The sequence below is a fragment of the Gracilinanus agilis genome, chromosome 4 (assembly GCF_016433145.1).
Source record: "Gracilinanus agilis isolate LMUSP501 chromosome 4, AgileGrace, whole genome shotgun sequence".
NCBI classification, from domain to species: domain Eukaryota; kingdom Metazoa; phylum Chordata; class Mammalia; order Didelphimorphia; family Didelphidae; genus Gracilinanus; species Gracilinanus agilis.
The window spans coordinates 387,994,751-388,015,696 of record NC_058133.1 but is presented as its reverse complement, the minus strand read 5'-3'; the positions used below and the strand labels follow the sequence as shown (position 1 = coordinate 388,015,696).

The 20,946-nt window shown below is 35.7% G+C and overlaps 1 protein-coding gene across 2 annotated transcripts in view; it reads right to left on the bottom strand.

Annotated features, from left to right (window-relative positions):
- AKAP7 (A-kinase anchoring protein 7) overlaps positions 1–20,946 on the bottom strand; it is a 176,848-nt gene that overhangs the window by 56,270 nt on the left and 99,632 nt on the right. For both annotated transcript variants that reach the window (XM_044676974.1, XM_044676975.1), the window contains exon 6: positions 6,519–6,666. In XM_044676974.1, coding sequence (XP_044532909.1) covers positions 6,519–6,666 — 148 coding nt within the window. The remainder of the gene's footprint in view (positions 1–6,518; positions 6,667–20,946) is intronic.

Sequence of the window (20,946 nt, the reverse complement as noted above, 5' to 3'; positions counted from 1 at the left end):
TTTTTTAAACCATTATCTTCTGTCTAAGAACCAATATGGTTCTTAGGCAGAAGAGCAGTAAGGGCTCGGCAATGCAGGGTGAGTGTCTGAATCTAGATTTGAACCCAGGACCTCTGGAAATCTCAATTTTTATTTTTCATTTCTTATTATTTATAATTTAGAGTAAATTTCCATGTAGTTAACAGATAATAATTATTTTTTTAACCCTTACCTTGTATTAATTATAAGACAGAAGAACGGCATGGGCTAGGCAATCAAAGTTAAGAGAAAATGTCTGAGGGCAATTTTGAACTCAGGTCCTCCAGACTTCCAGATCTAGTGGAAGAAATCAAATTTCTTTCAAATATCTTTTCAGTTTTCTCATTCCTCTTCACCTCCAACGGGAATTGTTGTCTAAGAACTTTAGGTTCTTAGGTTTGTCAAACACTGGTTTACTGAGTTCAATTACTTCTAAAACTTTCTAAACTATCTAAATCCTTCCTACTGATCTACTTTTCTGGGTTTTAAGAAGCCACTTCCAAATAATTGTTATGATTATTCCTTCATAACATAATTTGAGGTCTGGGAAGGCCTTTTTAAAAAATTATCTGTGTGTTACATTAAAATTCCCAGCTATCTCCCACCCCTCTCTTCCCTCCCCACACTGGAGAAAGTATCATTTAGCAAAAAGACACATGTATATATAAAACTATGTCATTCTATATTTCTTTTATATGAGTTCTTTCTCTGGATGTAGATATACACAGGTCATTCTCCAAACAATATTGGCACATAGTAGTAGCTATATAAATGCTTTTTCCCTTGTCATCAACAAAAAAGATTAATTTTGTCTTGCCTTTGCTAACTAGTTTTAATTTCTTTTTCTAATCTTACTTCTAATATTTCTATAACTTTTTCAAATAACTGTAGGGAAAGGGGGTATCCTTGCTTTACTGGTATATTTATTAAGATTTCTATATTTTTTCAATTGAACTTGCTAGTTTGGGGGTTTTGATATGTATCCTGTTTGATCACATTAAAAACACACCTTTGTAAGCTTCATAATACTTTGCTATGTATCATAGTAAATTTTGTCTTAGCCTTTCATCTTTATTGCCTTTATTTTAAATGTGGCTTGTATACAATAGATTATTAAGATTTGTTTTTATCATTCTGCCATTACCTTCATTTTAATGGGTTTTTTAATCCATACTCATTTAAAAATTTTAACAGTCTTCTGTTTTTCTTAATTTATTTAATTTCCATTTATTTTTATCCTTACTTTTTAAATTTTGTACTTTGTATTATCTTTACTCACACTGTATTTCAATGTCGGTTTATTCCCATAGGGGCTTCCTCCCAACCCTAGTTTCTATTTCCTGCCCTGTCTTATAATTTTTGAATTTACACAACTTAAGATAAAGAGAAAAATTTTAATGATCTAATTTAAATTAAAAGAAATAAATTGTTATACTGTTATTTATTTCTTCTTCCTCTTTGTCTAGTTAGGTGAGTTATTCAACTCCAACTTCTAATCGTTCTTTTGCTATGCCCTTTTCCAAAAACTTTATTAATTTCATTATTTCTCTTCCCTTCAAATTTATTCTGAATTTTATTTTCTGATTTTATATCATTACTTGTTGCTTCTTTATTCTATGTCAGTCATGAAGGTGAAAATCCAAGGTTTTAACTCCTTCTACCTCATTCCTATGTTATGTTCTCCTGTATAGAGTTATGGATCTAGGAATTAGGTAGACATAGGACTTAATCCTTTCTGGGACACTTTCCAGGCACATAATCTTGGGCAAGTTTCCTAAAGTCTCTCAACCTTGCTTTCTTAGGACAATAAGATCAGAGGAATATGTGTGTATGTAATGTTTTCAATTCTTGAAGGATGCGAGTGATGCTATGCGGTAAGAATCACTCTAAGCTTAAGTAAGGAGGACTGCTCCTACCTCCTGACCTTGCGATGCTATTTCTCCTTACTGAAAACAAGTTGCTTCTGCTTCTAGGATTCTCCACCAGCACCACCACCAAGGGTGCTGCCTGCCCTTTCTATAGGGTGGAATGGTTGTCCATGTAGCTATAATATATTATCGGAGGAAGTAACTTCCTAACATATCAGTTCCTCAGATGAAACCAAATATGATGTCCCTAAACTCTTGATATAGACATTCCTCCTCTTCCAGAGAAATATCCTTTAATGGCACCTCTTGTTTTCTCCCTCTAGGATACAGATTTCTACCTTCTCACCCCTCTACTTCCTTCATCCCATTCTCCTGTTACTTTAATGTTATTCTTCCAGAGCACTACTCTCTTTTTTTGAGGAGTAAAAGAAATTATCCATTTTATACTTGCCTATGAGGTTTGTGGAAGTGCATCATCCTCTACCCTCCGTAATTTACCTCCCCCACTTCTCCCACTGTTGTAAATTTCTACTAGGTTCTTCTCTTCCCACAAAAAAATTCTGATTCAAATATAGGTAATCAGGGACTTCAGTCTTTAGTGTTAATTCAAGCCTTCTACCTCTCTCTCTTCTGCTATTTACATTTCCCTTATATTATTGGTTTGACTTTGACTTGATGATCCTTCTGTATTCTTTCTTGAATATCACACAAATCAATCTTAAAGAAAAATAACCTTTAAACAGAAGAAAATTTATCTTAATCCTTAATCTTTTCTTGATAATTGTACTTAATTACCTTTCCTCTGTTTCTGTTGTTTGAATTGTTTGTAAGTCTGTAATCAGTTTGTGGGGTGTGTGTATATGTGTGCTCTTCAGAAATGCCTCAAATGAGCTTTCATATGTTAAATTTTTTAAATAATTGGGTTCAGGGTTGCAGGATATTTTATTCTGGATTAAAATTTGAATTCCTTAGGTTTTTCAAAATGAGCAATGCTTCAATTATTGAAATTATCCTTTCCTTCATATTTTATGTACTATTTTCCAGTTAGACTACAAAATTTGTTGTTTGTTATCAAATTGCGAAGATTAATCACATTGAGTCTGAGAATCTGCAGCATAGGCATTTGGTTTTCTCCTTCACCTTGGCAACAATATGTGAATTTGATCTGTTAATACTTTGATTTTTTCAGAAGTTCTTTGAAAATTTTCTACTATTATTTCTTGTTGCATGATATTCAAGGTTTTTTTCTTTTAATCATGATCTTCTGTGATCATCCATAACTCTTCATTTATCTCTGTGCATTCTGTCTCTAAAGTAGTCACCTAGCCTTTTTGGCTTTCTCATATAGTAACTTGATAAGAAACCTTAGAGTAAAACTTACTACTGTCAATATTTTTTATATATCAAATTCATAATCAAAGCTATGGCTTTTGAAAGGCTAGGAAGCAGATATGTGTGTGAATATATATATACTGTTAAACATATACATATATACATTGTTGTTTGGCTGTTTTCAGTCATGTCTGACTTTTTGTGACCCCAGTTTTGGGGTTTCTTGACAAAGATACTGGAATGGTTTGCGATTTCCTTCTCCAGCTCATTTTACAGATGAAGAAACTGAGGCAAAAATAGTTAAGTGACTTATCTGGGATCACACACCTAGTAAAGTGTCCAAGGCTGAATTTGAACTCAGGTCTTCCTGACTCCAAAACTGGCACTCTATTCACTGTGCCATCTAACTGCTCAAGTATACATCTAGATGACTTTGGTCCAGCTACAGAGGAAGACCTCAGAAGAAACACTTTTCTGCAAGGTTTATTTAGTTGTAGGTAAAGGTCTTAAAAGAAGTCATGTGTATAATAGAACTCAATATAGTGCCTCACACATATTAGTCCTATATTTTTATGTTCTAAGGCAAAGTGGGAGTAAAAACAGCAGTTGTGATTGCCTAGGGAAAATAACTACAGACGGTTTCTAAGTCAGTTGTTTAGAAGCAACTGCCATTATCATCAAATAAATTTAATCTAGCAAAATTAGTAAGTGCCTTCATTTACATAATCACCGTTCTTGTCATCAATAAAGATAATAGTATGTTGCTAATGTTTTCACCACTCATTCCTTACTACCACCAAATAATATTTTCTAAGGGACAACAAAACTAAATAACCATCAGACATACACTCCATATACTACCTATAGGACCATCTATCTTACCAAAAGACACTCACATATATATCAACACTTCTTATGATCCTAATGATGATATCAACACCTTCCTACTAAACTACTTAAAACAATTCATTCAGTCACCTGATCACACTTACACAAGAGCCTGATGGAGCCCTTCATCCTGTGTAGGCTTAATAAAGTACATTATGATATGATCTACAAACAACCTGTAGAGTATCAAAATACATCAGAAGATCAACTGTCAGGGAAAAGCTCCTACCGGAGGACCACATGTCTCGTCTCTTTTTTCACCTCCAATAACTAGTCAAGTAGCTGTTTTCAGTTTTCACCAGCTACGGGCCTTTAGGCCAGGCTTGCTCAGGACTGGTTCTCATTAGTATGATTGTTGATTTAGTCTCTTGATTGTTTCTTTGCTGCCAGTGCACGCTATCTGTTCATCAAGTCTTCTCCCTCCAGCTCCTGTGGATTTCCTAGCTGGGAACACTTCTCATGGAGTTGAGAATTCCTGCCTTGATGGGTCTACTCGTATCTGTGTCCAATTTGTTTCTTTCTGCTTATTTGGCTTCTGACTCCACTTCTGCCCTGATCACCATCACCTGCTCCATTCTGCAAATTTCATCCCTGCTTTGTTTTCTGAGCTCTAGTGCCCTCATCTCATTGGACATGCATGATATATCCATTCTGATGAAGGAGAGAATCTAGAACTTGATTGAAAATAACAATTGAATCTTTATCTAATGAGAAGACCTGAATATAAAATGTCATAAGGTCTTAAAAATATCAATGGAAGTTTCAGTGTGCCCTGTTAAAGAAAATCCTTGATTCAAGTTCCAAGAAATAGAGGCTGGATTTGATTACAACCAATCTAGGCTGGCAAAGCAATGAAGACAACTCTGCCCAATATACATGAAAGGAATTTTCTTAATAGAAAGTGTGTCCTGCCAAAAGCAGAAATTGTCAATTAATTCAAAGATAAATGGTACTTTAAACTGCATAGTACACAAAGAGCTGAATGAGCATTTATTTACTAGTAAACTCTCACTTGATTCATAGAGGTGTTATTTTAAGGCCTATAGTGCTATTCATTACCAAGTGTGACGTTTTTTGCCTCTAGGATGAACTTTAAATGACTAAGATCTTTGCCCTCTCCCTTGCCATAACTTAGCAATTAGATGGGCATCCAAAAGACATCATGAATATGAGAAAATCCTCCTAATGATGAAATTGTAAATTATGCATTTGGAGACAGAAAAGAACTTTTAGCCATCTCATTCAATCCCTGTTTTACAGTTGAAAAAATGAAGGCTCTGAGGTTAAGCGATTCATACAAGATTAAGTGATAGGGGCAAAATTTTAGTGTAAGACCTTTGACTCCAAAATATTCTTACTACTGAAGATTTACAGTATAAAATTTAGATTACTTGTGGAATCTCCGGCTTATGACATTCATGCTTTGAGAAGAAAAATATGGTAGCTCTCTTGAAGACATTCCCTATTGCAAATCTTGAAACAAAGCATTAACTCTTGAATATTTTTTGAACCTTCCAATAAACTTCAGACTTCTAATCCTTACAGAATAGTTTTGTAGGTTTCCTTCAAGCTTTCTTTTATGGAAAACTATCTTAGTTTGAAAATTTTAGAGTTCCTAGAAAAATGTGAATCTTTTTTTGAATCTCTTCATATTACTTCAAGGAATATTAATCAGATGAGTTCTCATAAAAATAATAATCAGACTCTTTGGAGTTAAAGACAGTTCAGTTTCAGCAGATTGGTTCCCTTTAATGTCATTTATGTTTTAGGATATAAAAATAGCTCCCTTCTAATGTTTCCATAGAAAACACAAAACTACTGAATTTCTTTATACAAATATCCTCTCTTAGACTGATAAATTCTTGGAGCAGTTTGTTCAAGAACATATTTTTTCCCAAAAAAAAAAAATTTAGGGAAAAACAGTGAAACAGTTTTCAATCTTTGTAAGAAACTTTCATTTTTTTCCCTCACAGTGAAATTCTGGTTTGGCCAATGCTATTTCTATTAAATACACTGAAAGGAGGTTCTTCAATGCTTCTTTTCCAAATAAAACATGGAAATGTATGGTATGAAAAAGAGACTTCTCTAGGAAAAAAAAGAATAATATTCTTTCATTAAAATGAGCAAATTTAATATATATTAATTTTGACTAATTATGTTACACCTGTTCTTGGCAATCCTAAACCCTAGGATGAAAGCCATAGGTCCTAAAAACTTGACCCATAATCATGAGACCCACAATCATGAGAACTGACTAGAAATTCTACAAATATCTATGCCGTTAAAAATTACTTGTGAAAATAACATGAAAGTAACATGGCCCTCAAGTTCTAAATATTTACTGCTAGTTACTAATGCCTACCACAAAATATGAGAAGAAAAAAGATTTTTTAAAAACCCAACTCAACTCACCAATCACAATGGAAGATTCACAATGGTAGTAGCCATTGCTTTGCTTTTTCTTCAGCATGGAACAAAGGTCTACACGGTACAATGATTCTTCTCCAAATTTGTGATCTGCAAATTTTTCGTAGAGTTCAGGATCTATTTTTTTCACTCCCTTGAAATAGCAAAAGAAAATCACATTATTCAGTCATTTCATCAGGTAGCCAGCTCATATACGTTAATATACATACACACATACAGCCATATGTACATACATATATATCATTATTTAGTCATGTTCCATACTTTGTGACCCCGGTTTGGGGATTTTCTTGGCAAAGATACTGGAATGTTTTGCCATTTTCTTTTTCCAACTCATTTTACAGATGAAGAAACTGAGGTAAACAGTGTTATGTGACTTGGCCAGAGCCACATAACTAGTAAGTGTGTGGGCAAAGTTTTGAACTTAGGAAGATGAGTCTTCCTGACTCCAGGCCTAGCATTCTCTCCACTGTGCCACCTAGCTGCATGTGTATGTATAGGTACACAGAGGGATAGATACACACACAAATACACTTGTGTATTATGCATATGTCTTGATGTAAAGCATTCTTTTATGCTTTTATTAACATGATGAATATTTTTCAACAACCTCTTGCTACTTCAAGATGGAAAAATATATACCAAGATATTAATAAACATGCACATATTGGAAAGTGGGGGTGGACTGGGAATCTTGCCTATCTAAGAAGGTGTTTATCATCACTACTGAATGAATCTTGGGCATAGGGCAACATACAAGTTTTCACGAACCTGAGCACCTCATAAACATTAATATATATCAAGCTGAAATCTGGTGTTGTGAATAAAATACATGAATGTTAATGGCAGAATATTCACGTTCATTTGTAATGACCAGACACAATTTTAAAGAACTATTCATATTGGTATTCTGCAATAGAGATAATTTTCTTCTATAAAATAGACACAACCTTCTCTCTTTTGGCTGTTATTACCATAAGAAAGCTGAAGATTATTTTAATGTAATTTATTTAAATATAAGAAAAATCTTTCAAACCCAGTTTTCCTCCAAATCATTCTTATTTTTACTCTCCAACAGTGGGGAATAAGCTGTAGGAAAGTTTAAATAGGGCATTTTAGGCACTTCTGATATACTGCACAACATGAAGGAAAATAGCTCTCTTCATACACTCACCAGCTATGCATCTATTTGGGTCCCACAGTTCCAAAACAGTATGTGACTAGAAGAAGACTGAACAAAAAGACAGCACTCTGCAGGATGGGTCTGCTGATCTCCCTAGGATTCCACATGGGGATATTCCAAGTACACATTTTCTATATATACAGATGTTGCCGAGTTACAAAATGACAAGTTTATCTCTAGGTGGAAGTCAGTTGATTCTGCATTCATAGAGAGAAAATAATCTGAGAAGGGAGTCTGCCTAAGACTATTTTCTCCTCCTCAATATGGTAGTGTAGCATCCTCCAGAGCGCAAGAGGAGAATGGAGCTATCTTACTATTTAATGTCTATATGTGTTGGGCTTGGATTCATATGAATGAGTTGAAATTTTTCAAAAATAACATTTTGAAGCAGCCTCACAGATGGCTTCTAAAAGGAAAATTAAGATTTGTAGACAGGCACAAAGATTTTCTTGAGCTCACAGGTCTCCAGATGGTGAAAGTTTAAGTCATAGGAGCCATGTAGGGAGTGTAGAGGTCACTGATGGGCTGTGAGAGTTTGGTTGAATCAGGGAAAGGGCTTTCACAACCCATAATTGCTCCCCTTAGAGGTGCTCTGACTTTCTCTTGCCCTTTACTACTCATTCTAATGTACACCAGATCCTTTATTAATGTCAAGAAATTCCAAGCAAGTGAGCCTAAGGAGAGAAACAAGGGGGTTTAGGTTTACTTGTGTTTTATTTTGTTAAATTATTGTTTCCCTTTGGCTGGCAAGTACAAATAAAAAAAGGCCGGAATTAAATTCCTATGGTTTTATATTTTTAGCAATCAAGTTAAATGAATGAGACAGTGTGGCATAATGAATAGAAGGCTACCTGGGAAGTCAAGAAGAACTGCCTTAAGTTACTGGCTATGTGAACTTGAGCAACACTTCCCAGGAAATTCTCTAAGATGACACTATCCACTATCAAGGGTTGCCTTGAGAGATGTTGTCTTCAAGCTTATCCAGTCCCAAAGATCCCAAGCTTATGGAGTCACTGCTGGCTGGATTTCTGCTCCAAATCCTCTCTCCAAACTCTCACACCAGCAATGACAGTTTTTTCTCCTCCCCCAGTTGCATTCTAATTCAGAATGCTCAAAGCTGACAGCCAAGCTCCCATAAATTTCTATTTTATTCTCGAAATTACTTCATTACAACAGAGAAGAAATGGGTCTATATTAGGAGAGGAAGTCCCTCATGGGACCTTAATGAAATCAGCAAGACCAATTTTTTAAAATAAGGCATAAATCTCTTTTCACTAACAAATCCAACAAATAAATTAGAGTTGCTGTCATTTCTTTAAGAATTTATTTTCACCACTTATAACAGTGCAAACACTCAGTTTGGAATCTCACCTTGATACTTGATGTTTCCATAAGGAAATTGAAATGTCAAACAAATGAAATTGGGAAGAGCAGATGGACCAAACCAAATCTACATGGAGAAAAATCATGCTAGAAGCAATACAATCTTGAGAGTACTGGGGGTTATTTCAGGGAAGGGGAAATACCAAAAACATTGGAATTATTTGCCAAGTCTTCCTGCTTCTAGCTCTACCTTATCCCATACATTTATTCCCTTCTCTCTATTTATATAGCTGCTGCCACCTCAATGCAGACCCTCATCACCTCTTATGTGGACTATTAGGTTTTCTCTTCCTTTGATAGTAGTGGAGTCAAATTCAGAATGAGAGAGGGGCCACTATTCTATACAGGATCCCTGCAGGCCACATATTGATTTAGAAAACTATATCTTAACATTATGTCTTATTGTCGTTTTATTTATTTTATTAAATATTTCCTAATTACATTTTAATCTGGGTTGGGCTGCAGTTGGGAGTGTTATAGACCATATATGCTACGTTAGTGACATTTCTGCCCCACGGTGTATTTATTTTTTTGTAAACTCAGCACTTGTGTGTCCAATGATCCATGCAGATGACCCCTGGACCTATATATCCAGTCTCAGTGTCTTTCCTGATTTTGGTTGTACCACCCCAATTGCCTGCTAGACATTTTGAGCTTGATGTCCCATAAGGAATCTCAAAATCAATGTATCAAAACCAACTTGTTATTTATTCCCTGCCCCCAAACCAACCAATTTTGTGAACTACTACTTTTTCCTACCAAAAGCACCACTATCCTTCTAATTGCCCAGCTTTGCAACATCTGAATCATCCTTAACTTCTCATTTGTCCAACATATCTAATCACTTACCAAATCTTGTTGATTCTAAACTATACATTTCAATTAATTACATCCCCTTCTCTCTGCTCACACAGCTACCATGTGCTTGAATTATTACAATAGATTCCTAATGGCCCTCTCTTTCTGAAATTTCTTCCCTTTCCAATCTGTCTTTTGTAACTGGAAGATAATAAAATCGATATTACCAGAGTACAGGTTTCATTACATCTCTCCCCTACTCAATGAATACCAATTGTTGCCTATTACCTCTAACACCAAATACAGACTTTTTTGTTAGATACTTCACAACCAAGCTTGCATGTACCTTTCTTGATATTCTCCAGTCCCCCTATAGAATAGTAAAACAAGACAAAACTCCTCAAAAGAACTACTTACTGTTACTTTTTATAAATCCTCATATTTCTGAAGGTAGATTATTCCATTTAAGTGCTAGACATCAGGAAGTACTTAAGTAAGGAAGATTTGGGTTTTAATCCCACCTCAAACACTATGTACCTTGGTCAAGTCACTGAAACCTCTCTACGTCAGTTTTCCCATATGTAAAATAAGGATATTTGAACCTTTCTCTTAGAGTTGTGAGGATAATCTGGATAATGATCTAAAGTATTCTGTAAGACTCAAATCAGCATATAAATGCCAGATTTATCATTAACCTCACCAATGTTGCCAAGAGTCAAGTCACATGTTAGAGTGGGCCAACACATTTTCAAATCTCTATTTCCTGGATAATATCCAGGAAATAATCCTGAATAATATCCAATAGATAACTAGAAATATGGTATTGAAACAATAATGAGGTTAGGGCTAGAAATATTATTTTAAGAGATATTTACATACCAGATAAAATCATGGGAATGAATAAGATTGAGAGAGGAAGCATAAAGGCAAAAGAGAACAAAATAAAAAAGAATTTTATGGGAAAGTCTATATTGCTGAGTCAGAATAAGGAAGAAGAGACACCAAAGGAGATGGGTATTTTTTCAAAGAAAATCAGGAACATAAAATATTCAAATAAGATTTTCAGGAAGGAAGGGATGATGTACAGTGTCACATATAGCAGACAAGAATGGAAAAAGGGGCACTGACTAAGAGATTAGGGGTCACACCTTAAGAAGGCTGATGAGTATAGAGAGAAAGATTTGATAACAAGTAGCTAAGAAATGAGTGAATAATGAAGTAGAGGCATTTAATGTAAAGCTATTCTTTCCATATTTCAGGAGCTTTAGTTATGGCATAATGTCCCTGCCAGAAAGGGATGCCTTTGTTCTTAGGCTTTAAAGTCTCCATTTAAAAATAAAATAGAAAAAGTTAAGAATAGGATAGGCTCTTTAAAGCAATCTCCATATGTTTCACTTATTAAGTCAATTTCTGTGAAATCAGATATTTTCAGCCTACTTTCAGTATAAATCATATAAATGTTACATTACTAAGGAATGAAATGGTATGATTACTCAAACCATAATTTACAGACAAGGTTGGGAGCTGCAGGGTAAAGGAGAAATAAGGCTTTTGGAGATGCTGAGAACACATGTACATAAAAGAAAATATTTGTTAATTATTGAGTATCTATAACCAGGTGTATTGTCTAAAGCATATTACACATATAATACTCATGTCACAAAATAATATTAGCAAGTATTTAAATATCATTATACAGGCTTTATTTTTCTATCATTCTCATATTTAGAGATACATTTATTACCCAGAAAATTGTACCTAAATATAGGATGTCCCAAAAGTCTTGGTGCAGTTTTAAGACTTAATGGCTTAGTATATGTTTCACCATCTCATTTCAGTTTTCTAGTGGGCAGATTTGCCTTAAGAAAAGAGTCCATTTTATATTTAGGTGGTTCCTTAGATTACCAAATTTTCCCTAAAATATAATCTTTCAAAAGCAACTGTATAGCTAAAGAGGCTAGAGAGAATACCTCTTAAAATGCTGGTGATATTTTATTAGTTTGAAGGTTATACTTACATTGAACCTATAAGACCACTTATTTCTATGGGGGGGGAGGGAAGTTTAACACTTCAATGAATGTTATTTTTGCTCAAGGTAACTGAAACATATCTATTATCTACTGCCTAGCCAAAATGAAAATAAAATTAAACAATGAATCAAAAAAATTTTACTCAAATATTAAGAAACATCAAATTAAATAGATTATTAAAATAGTAGTTCTATTAATCGCTGCATATGACTGAAGATTTACTCCAGCTGGTTGATTTCTGCTACAGAGGGAGAAGCATCAATTGAATCGATAGTTGCCTGAAACTTTCTGACATTCTCCAAGAAACTTAGAAAAACTGAAAGAATCCATCACTCTTTAGAATAACTTGACCCTCAAACTGATGATGAATGATGTTGAAAGTCTTTATATTCAGTTCTATGATTTCCCAGGCATAAGAAACTCCTTTCTGGTAAGGAAATCCCCTCAACCAGTGCAGATAAGTGAGTTGCATAGGTCACTGGGTAGTTGAGTGACTTTATCTGGGATCTCAGGGCCATGTCAGGAACAGGCTGGAATGTAGGTCTTTTCTAACTCCACAGCCAACTTTCTATCCACTATACCTTGCTGCCAGTGATGTTGATAATGATGATGATACCATCTTACATTTGTGAACTACATCATGGCTTACAAAACACTGTGTTCATAAATTATTTTATTTGACCCCCATAATAACCATGAAAGATATGTAAAGCAACTCGTTTTTATGGTTCATTATCAAAGCAGTTAACAGATTTACTTTGGCCACACAGTCAGAAATTAATTAAACCCAATAAAGCCTTACATTCCTGGTCCACTGCTATTTACAATGTACCATGCTGCCTTCCTGTACACAAATCATAACATAGATGAGTATGGTATGAGAAAGAAAATGATTTAATGGGATCATAAATTTAGAGCTGCAAGGGACATTAGACGTCCTCTGACTCAATGTTCTCATGTTACAGATGCAGAAACTAATTTCCAGAGAAATTAAGTGACAGATATTAAATTACAGAACTGACTCTAAATCCAGCATCCTTTTCCATTATATTACTCCAGAAACCCTAGAAATAGAACTTTTACATTGTGAAATGATATACATATTTTATGGATCCAAGAAGTCATAGAATAGCATCAATGTGCAGCCAACTCTATCACTGTGACAGCTATAAATGTCACAAAATCAAGAAAGTTTGCATGTTTATAAACCTGAACATGAAACTCACCAAGATAAGATGACGTATAAAAGATATTCCGAAAGTTTTTCCTCTCTCCTATCTACAATTATTTGGAGGGTACAATGGAAGTGTCATTGAGTTCAGATCTATTCTTGTGACTTAGCCAATTACCTGGCAACTATAAAAGCTGAGATGATCCTCCCCACTGATGCTCATTGATTGTTGTTCAGTTGTTTTTTCAAGTCATGTCCAACTCTCCATATATGGTATATTCTTGGCAACAATACTGGAGCAGTGATGGTGAACCTTTTATAGACCAAGTGCCCTTACACTGCATGACAAGGGAGGGGGGAAGCACTCCCATTGGTCTGCTGGGCAGAGGGGCAGGTGACATGAGAAATGTCCTCAGGTGAGCATGGAGAGGGGGAGGGGAGTGGCCCCCTCCAGCACACAGGGCATGTGTGCCATAGGTTCACCAACACCATCTAAAATAATTTGCAACTTCTTTTTTTTTTTTTTTTTAACTTTTACCTCTGTCTTAGAATCGGTACTATGTATTACTTCCAAGGTTGGTTCCAAGACAGAAAAGAGGAGTAAGAGCTAGGCAATGGGGATTAGGGGACTTGCCCAAAGTACCATAGCTAAAAAATATCTGAAGCCAGATTTAAACCCAGGACCTCTTGGCTCCAAGCATGGCTCTCAATCTACTGAGCCACCTAGTTGTCCCCATTTCTTTCTCTGGCTCATTTTACAGATGAAGAAACTGAGGCAGAGTTAAGTGACTTGCTCAGGATACACTGCTAGTGTTGGAGGCTAGATTTGAATTCAGGAAGATGATTCTGTGCCACCTATCTGCCCCAAGTGCAGCTCATGGTGAGGTATACTGGACTAGATACTGGATACCTTGAGTCCCTGTCCTGACTGCCACTAATCAGTTCATATTTCCTCCCCTGTAAAATGAGAGGAAGAGGACAGGGCTAGATGATCTTAAAGTTTCTTTCTAGCTCTAATATCCTGTGACTCTATGGTATAGGTTGAGGCATTTGGGGGTCCTTGTTCCAGGAAAGTAGAGCTTCTGAAAGGAGCACTTTGTATTTCAGCAAAATTCAGCAATGTGGCATAGATCTCATTGATAATAACTCACTGCTCTCAGATTGTAATGAGCCAGTAGTAGACAAATCCTATATTTGCTTATTTATATAGCCATACATCTAGCTAGCTATCTCAGTTCGTTAAGGTTACTCAATGTATTGACATTGAGTCTTGATTATAATTTCAGCATGACTATCTAATAGGACCAAATGACCCATAGGAACATCCCAACTAAAGATGTGGGGGACTGGACTTTTTTGGGTACATTAGCATGATAGAATATTTTTTCAGAATTAGTCCCTTTATAAATCTACAGTCCCTAAATCAAAACAAGGTTATTTCATCATCTGTGACTCCAGAAGTTTCCTATTGTAAAGTCTCCAACTAATTTATCTGAGCCCATTATTTCAGGAAGGGGAGATCTTTAGTTAATGGTTTGCTAGTAGAGACACCAACAAATCAAAGGCTAATGTTCCCAGTAACTTCGCTGAAGCATCAATTTGAAACTCCACTTTTTATTTGAAATAAGCAGCAGTTGAACATTGGTTCCAGGAAACCATGACAAAGATCAAAATCTCATGAATAGAGGAATGAGACGGAGGGGGTGGGGGTGTTTTTTCATTAGATCAGTGTTATATCATATATGTTTACTGATAAATACAACTTCTTCAGTGAAAGTGAAAACAAGTAATGGATTCAAATCCTTCCTCTGACACTTCTCGTGTGATCATGAACAAATCATTTATGTTCCCAAACAAATCATTTATATTCTCGGAGTCCCACATTCCGCATCTATAAAATGAGGAGTGGGGCTACATGGTCTCTAAAGTCCCTTCCAACTCTAAATCTATGATCTTAAGAAAAATGTCCTTTGTATTACCATATTAAACTTGGCATTTTATAGTTAGTATCTCTAAGGTCTTTGCTTTAGCTTTCCAATATTTTTATCCTTCTTTGTGCAAGTAACTATATAAAGGATTTTTAATTTCCTGTGAAAATTTGTTGAAGTCAAAGCTGTTACATTATGTACACAAGAGAGAACACCATCCAAATCAGCCCAGTGATATTCATTTTGATTTCATAATTTCAGACAGCTGCTACTTGAAAGACATTCTACGCTTTAAATATATTTATCAAAATTTAAAACAAAAACATTTATTTCTATGTGATTTTAAAAGACAAAGTATCATGTGAGTGAAGATATAGAAAAAAACTTAATTTTGTAAAATAGTTTTTACAACTCCACAAATTTGTTTATGATCAATGGTGACTGAGTCTAAGTAAATTATACACATATATACTCAATTCAAGGTTATTTAAAACTAAAATATCTGCCTTATGGCTTATCTGAAGAAAATCTTACCTTTTTTGTTGTCATCATCTATTTTTAAAATTTTTAAATTTTTTTTATTTTTAGATTAGAACTATTTTGATTAGTCTTCTACATGAAGTCTGAAATATATTGCAGTAATAGACTGAACAGAAATGTACTTCCCTATATATATGAGACAAAACAAAGGAGAGAGGGGGGGAAAGGGAGAGGAATAAAAAAAAGGCATATATGAAGGAAGTTGTGGGGAGGGACTCAGGATAAAGAAAATAGCAGGAAGAAGAGCAAGGAAGGAATAGTCATAAAGGAAAGAGAACCAGAGATAATCAAAGACAAGAGTAAAGAGTGATGGAGAGAATAGTATTAACTAACATTTATAGTGTTCTACAATTTTCTAAAGCATTTTACAGACATTAATTTGCTTCTAAAAACATCTCTGTCAGGGCTTAGGTGCTACTATCATCCCTATTTTACAGATGAGGAAGCAGGTTCAGAGAAGCTGAGTGAGTTATGCAAGGTCATACAGATATTACAAATCAGGATTCATCTTATTCTTAATCACTCCCTCAATAACAAGTCATTCCAAGACTCTTCATCTCTCCTCAAGCCCCCAACTTCATTACCTACTTAGTTCTCAATTGAATAGGCATGGTCCAAAGTTTAACAGGATAAATTTCCTCATCTTTCCTCAATCTTCCTTCTTTACTCAACCTTTCTCAGAGGGGATACTCTCATCCTTGCCAAAGTTAATTCACTCTGTCACAACCACTGCCACCTTTTCTGGAGCCCTTGCACCATTCTTTTGCCTCTCATTTTCAATTTTTTCCTTTCTTTTGGCTTTTTCTTCTCTGCATAATTGAAATGAAAAATAATGTAAACTATCCCACAGGTTCCCATGCCTTTAAAGTAATATCCTATTATATCCTCTTATATTTATGTTTTTATATCCTCTATTTCACTGCCAAAATTCTAAAAAAGCTGTTTTCTCCACCCATTCACTCCCCAATCTTTCGTCCAACATTTTCAACTGCTTATTGGACATCTAAAACTGGATTTCTCAAGTCATCTTATTAACAATATGCACCAAAATGAACTCATACTTCCTCCCAAAATCTTCCTCACTTCTGAATTTCCCTATTATTGTCGAGGCCACCACCATATTCCCATTTGCCCAGCCCAGAAGCCAAAAGGACATCCTTAATGCCTCATTCTCCCTCATCTTCCATATACAAATCTGTTGTAAGATTCAATAGTTCTTCTCTTTGTAACATCTGGAAGAGATGCTCTCTTCTCACCTCTGATACTGCCATTACCTTGGATCAGGTCCTCATCATCAAACACCTTAACTTCTGCAATTGTCTGCTGGTCACTCTCCCTGTCTCATGTTTCTCCCTACTCCAGTCTATCCTCCATTCAGATGTCAAAATGATCTCTTGAAAGCACACATCTAACCATATCATATCATCCCCAAATTCAATAGATACCTATGGCTCCCTATTGCCTCCAGGATCAAACAGAAAATCTTCTATTTACTATCAAAACCCTCCATTGCCTCCAGGATCAAACAGAAAATCTTCTATTTACTATCAAAACCCTTCATAAGGCCTTTCCTATCTTCTTTCATTTTAAACCCCATCCTCATGTACTCTGTGACCCAATGGGACTGGCCTCCTTGTTGTTTCTCTCACAGGACTAAAGGCACTCCTTTCCCAGTCTCTGCCTCCTGGTTTCCTTGGCTTCCTTCAGGAAGCTATTCCTGATTCTCCTTAATGTTAGGGCCTTCCCTCTGGTGATAATCTCTAATTTATTCTGTATGCATTTTGTTTGTACAGTTATTTTAAGGTTTCCGCCATTACACTCTGAGATTCTTGAAAACAGAGCCTGTTTTTTGCCTTTCATCCCCAGGGCTTGGCACAATAAGGCCTTAATAAATGCTTTTTGACTGAAAAGACTATTTATCCTCCCAACATCTCTATTTGAGTTCTTGGTACCACCATCTTCTCAATCACTCAGTTTAAGCAAAATAAAGAGAACAGAGAATCTAGGGGGAAAGAGGTAGAATATGACACAGGAGGCACAGCATGTTGTTCCAGAGCTTGAGGCAACAGGTAAATTAAATTTAGACTAATGGCATAGACTAGTGATGGGCAAACTTTTTAAAGAGGGGGCCAAGGGAAAGGAAATGCTCATCTGTCAGTCTGTTTCTAAGGCGACTCTTTCGAAGTTTCATTGTATTGTATCCTACTCAATGTATTCATCAGATTAGGAATAATGTCCCACAGCCAGATAGAACATTTCAGGGGACCACATCTGGCCTGCCGGCTGTGGTTTGCTCATCACTGGCATAGACATATTCACTAGTCTATTCTAGAGTATTTAAGAGTCCCATAGTGTGGAAGAAACCAGCATATTACTGTCTAAATGTATTTTAGTGAATTCTTTTTCTGCTCATGGTGTCACAGAGAGAGCAAGAGATTTGGTCATTCGACTTATCTGCCCTTCTAATTTAAAAGAGGGCAGGGTCCATATTTTATTTTTCTTTTTATTGTCCTCTCCTCTTCAATTCTTCAAAATATTTCAGAATATAAATTCTATTTAGTAGAGGTATTTTCATTTATTCATTGTATGAATATACAATAAGCTAAGCATCATTCTACCAATGAGGGACAAAAAATGCTTAAGACGGTAAGATATAGACAAAAATAGTATAATAGTCATAAATAGGTAATAAATGATAAGTGACACAATTAATGAGTAATGCAAGAATTCAGAAAAATGAAATATGAGCCAAAGATCTTTGAGATTGTTTCTAGCTTTAAATTACAACTCGTGTGACTTGTGAAATTCAATCAATTTTCAGTCATGTCCCACTCTTTGTGACCCTATATGGAGTTTTGGCCTTTTTGCAAAGATACTGGAGTGGTTTACCATTTCCTTCTCCAGCTCATTTTACAGCTAAGAAAACTGAGACAAATGGGATTAAGTAACTTGTCCAGGTCAAATAGCTAACAAATATCTGAGGCCAGATTTGAGCTCAAGTCTTCCTGATTCCAAGTCTATTATTCTATCTACCGTACCACCTAGCTGTCCCCATGATTATGAAGGAGATGGCACTTGAGCTGAACCTTGAAGAATAGAGTATTCAGATTAGCAGAGAGGGTGAGAGAAAAGTATCACAGATGAAGAGAATGGAATGAGCAAAGATGCAGAGCTATAATGAGATAACAAAGGATCACATAAGGAGGAAAATACATAGTATCTTAGAAGCCAAAAGAAAATTTTCCACTAAGTCAAAGGTATTCAATAGTACTTACTAACTGCTACAAAGGAAAATTAGAAATTAAAAAAGATCCCTGTATCTGTTGATGAGGTCACTGGTGACCTTTGAGAACACAATTTCTCATTAACATAGTTCACATGACTCAGCTTTGCTAAGGATTCAAGCACTGGATCCCATCCCTGAGATCATAGGCTAAAAGTACTTCTAGGTTAATCTGTTGTCACATCTTCTTATACAATAGTCTGGATTGGCAGTCTAGTGAAGCCTATGGACTCTACCAGAAAAGCGTTTTTAAATGCATAAAACAAAATACAAAGAAATACAAAAGAAAACAACTATACTAAAATACAATTTTAAAAGTTCAATAACCCAAGCTCTAGGCCCTGACCCTTGTTATAAAGAGTAAGTAATCTGAGTGGGTCTCAAACACAATTTGGGTGTGAGAAAGAATAAAAGGGGATATTAGGTGATTATAAGGTGATTGGAGGAGGAATGAAGGTAAAGAAAGGCATATAGGAGATAAAGGAAATGGGGTATGTAGGAGAGGGCAGCTCAAACAGGTTTATTCTCAGAGGCTTGAGACAGAGGATACAAGGAGGAAACTAGGGCCAGTAAGAAATGTTTAGGTTTTGGCTGGAGGGTTTCTCTTGTTAGTTTCTAAAGTCTCTTGAGGGAGGAGTCCAGGGGGCCCCTCCCTGCTGGTCAAACTGATGGCTGAAAGAAGTCTTGGGTAGGTACTTCCTGCCAAGATGGATGCCCCCAGTTCTCTCAAGAAATAAAAGAAAATGATTCCTTCCCTCTTTAGCCCTTGCCTCAATTTTTCAATACAATGATTCACCAGAGGCTTGAATAGGTAACAAGGGGATTTATTAATACCAGGGTCAGTCAAAAGGGGAGAAGGGTTTAGGATTTTGTAACTGCTGCTTGGGAGAGGGTGAGGGTGGGGGATGGGTCGCAGGAGAGGTTTGGATTGAGAGTCCGGCTCTCCCAGTTGGGAGATTCAACTGCCATTTAGTAAAGTCCTTATTGAATCACTAAAACTAGGGGTAACTTATTTGAGAATACTCTACTTGTCTATAGAAACTAAAACCCACAATGTTCAATCACCAAGCCCTCCCTTCCACCCAGGGCCCAAAGGAAATTCAGGGGAAGGGAAGGGAATGTAGATGGAGAGATCGGGGAGAGGTCCAGAGAAATGAGATAGGTTTAAATTTCTCCAAGACAAGATAAGCACAGGTCAAGGCCAAAGCAAAGCCAAGCCAAAAGGCCATAGCTAACAGGCTAAGCCAAAGCAAAAGCCTCCAGCCACAGCAAAAGCCAGAAGGCCAAAGCCTTGTTAGTTGGAACTTCACCTCTATTTATAGTTTCAAGTTCCAACTGACTTTCTAAAGATTCTAAGACTTCTAACTGACTTTTTGTGACCGTTAGAAATTATAGAAGTAAAAAGTTTCTGTTAGCCATTTTACATTACACCCTCAGTTAAGATTCTTTTCAGGATATGGAAACTTCTATTCTCTAATCTCAAGACAAGTTACTGTCTTGGTCTGGTTCCGTCAGGAATTAGTTTTTTTCTTCAATGCATCTCCTCTCTCTGAATTTGGGCAAAAGGTCTTTTAGCAGATTCCTTTTCTAATTCTTCGATTTAAAACATATTAGACATTCTATTCTCTTTGATGTCCAGTTCCTTTCTATAATAATAACCCTAATTCAGGAATGTATTAAATATAGCTGTATTTAAAGGCAGGTTCACTTATTCCTGATATAAATATTAAAATTTCTAATAGTTGACATTTACATGTTTATTTAATGATTTCCTCTTCCTCAGTTAATGTTTACCTTAAATTTATAACCATCAACCTATGAGTTTGCAAGATTAATAATTCTTTTTTCATATGATTGCTTAATACATGTTGAGTGATGGACTAACCAAATAAAAAACCTTTTTTCTAGCTTCACTAATTTTAGCCTTTCTGCCCTTCAAATAATCCCAAGGGTCTCCAAAAATATTTTTTTCACTTAGTATTTTGATTATAGCTTGTTCCTTGAAATTCTCTACTGACTCCTCATCAGTCTATCTATCAGGGACAGACAATTCACTTAATCATCCAAGTCCATCATCAATAGGAGATTGCCTTTCTT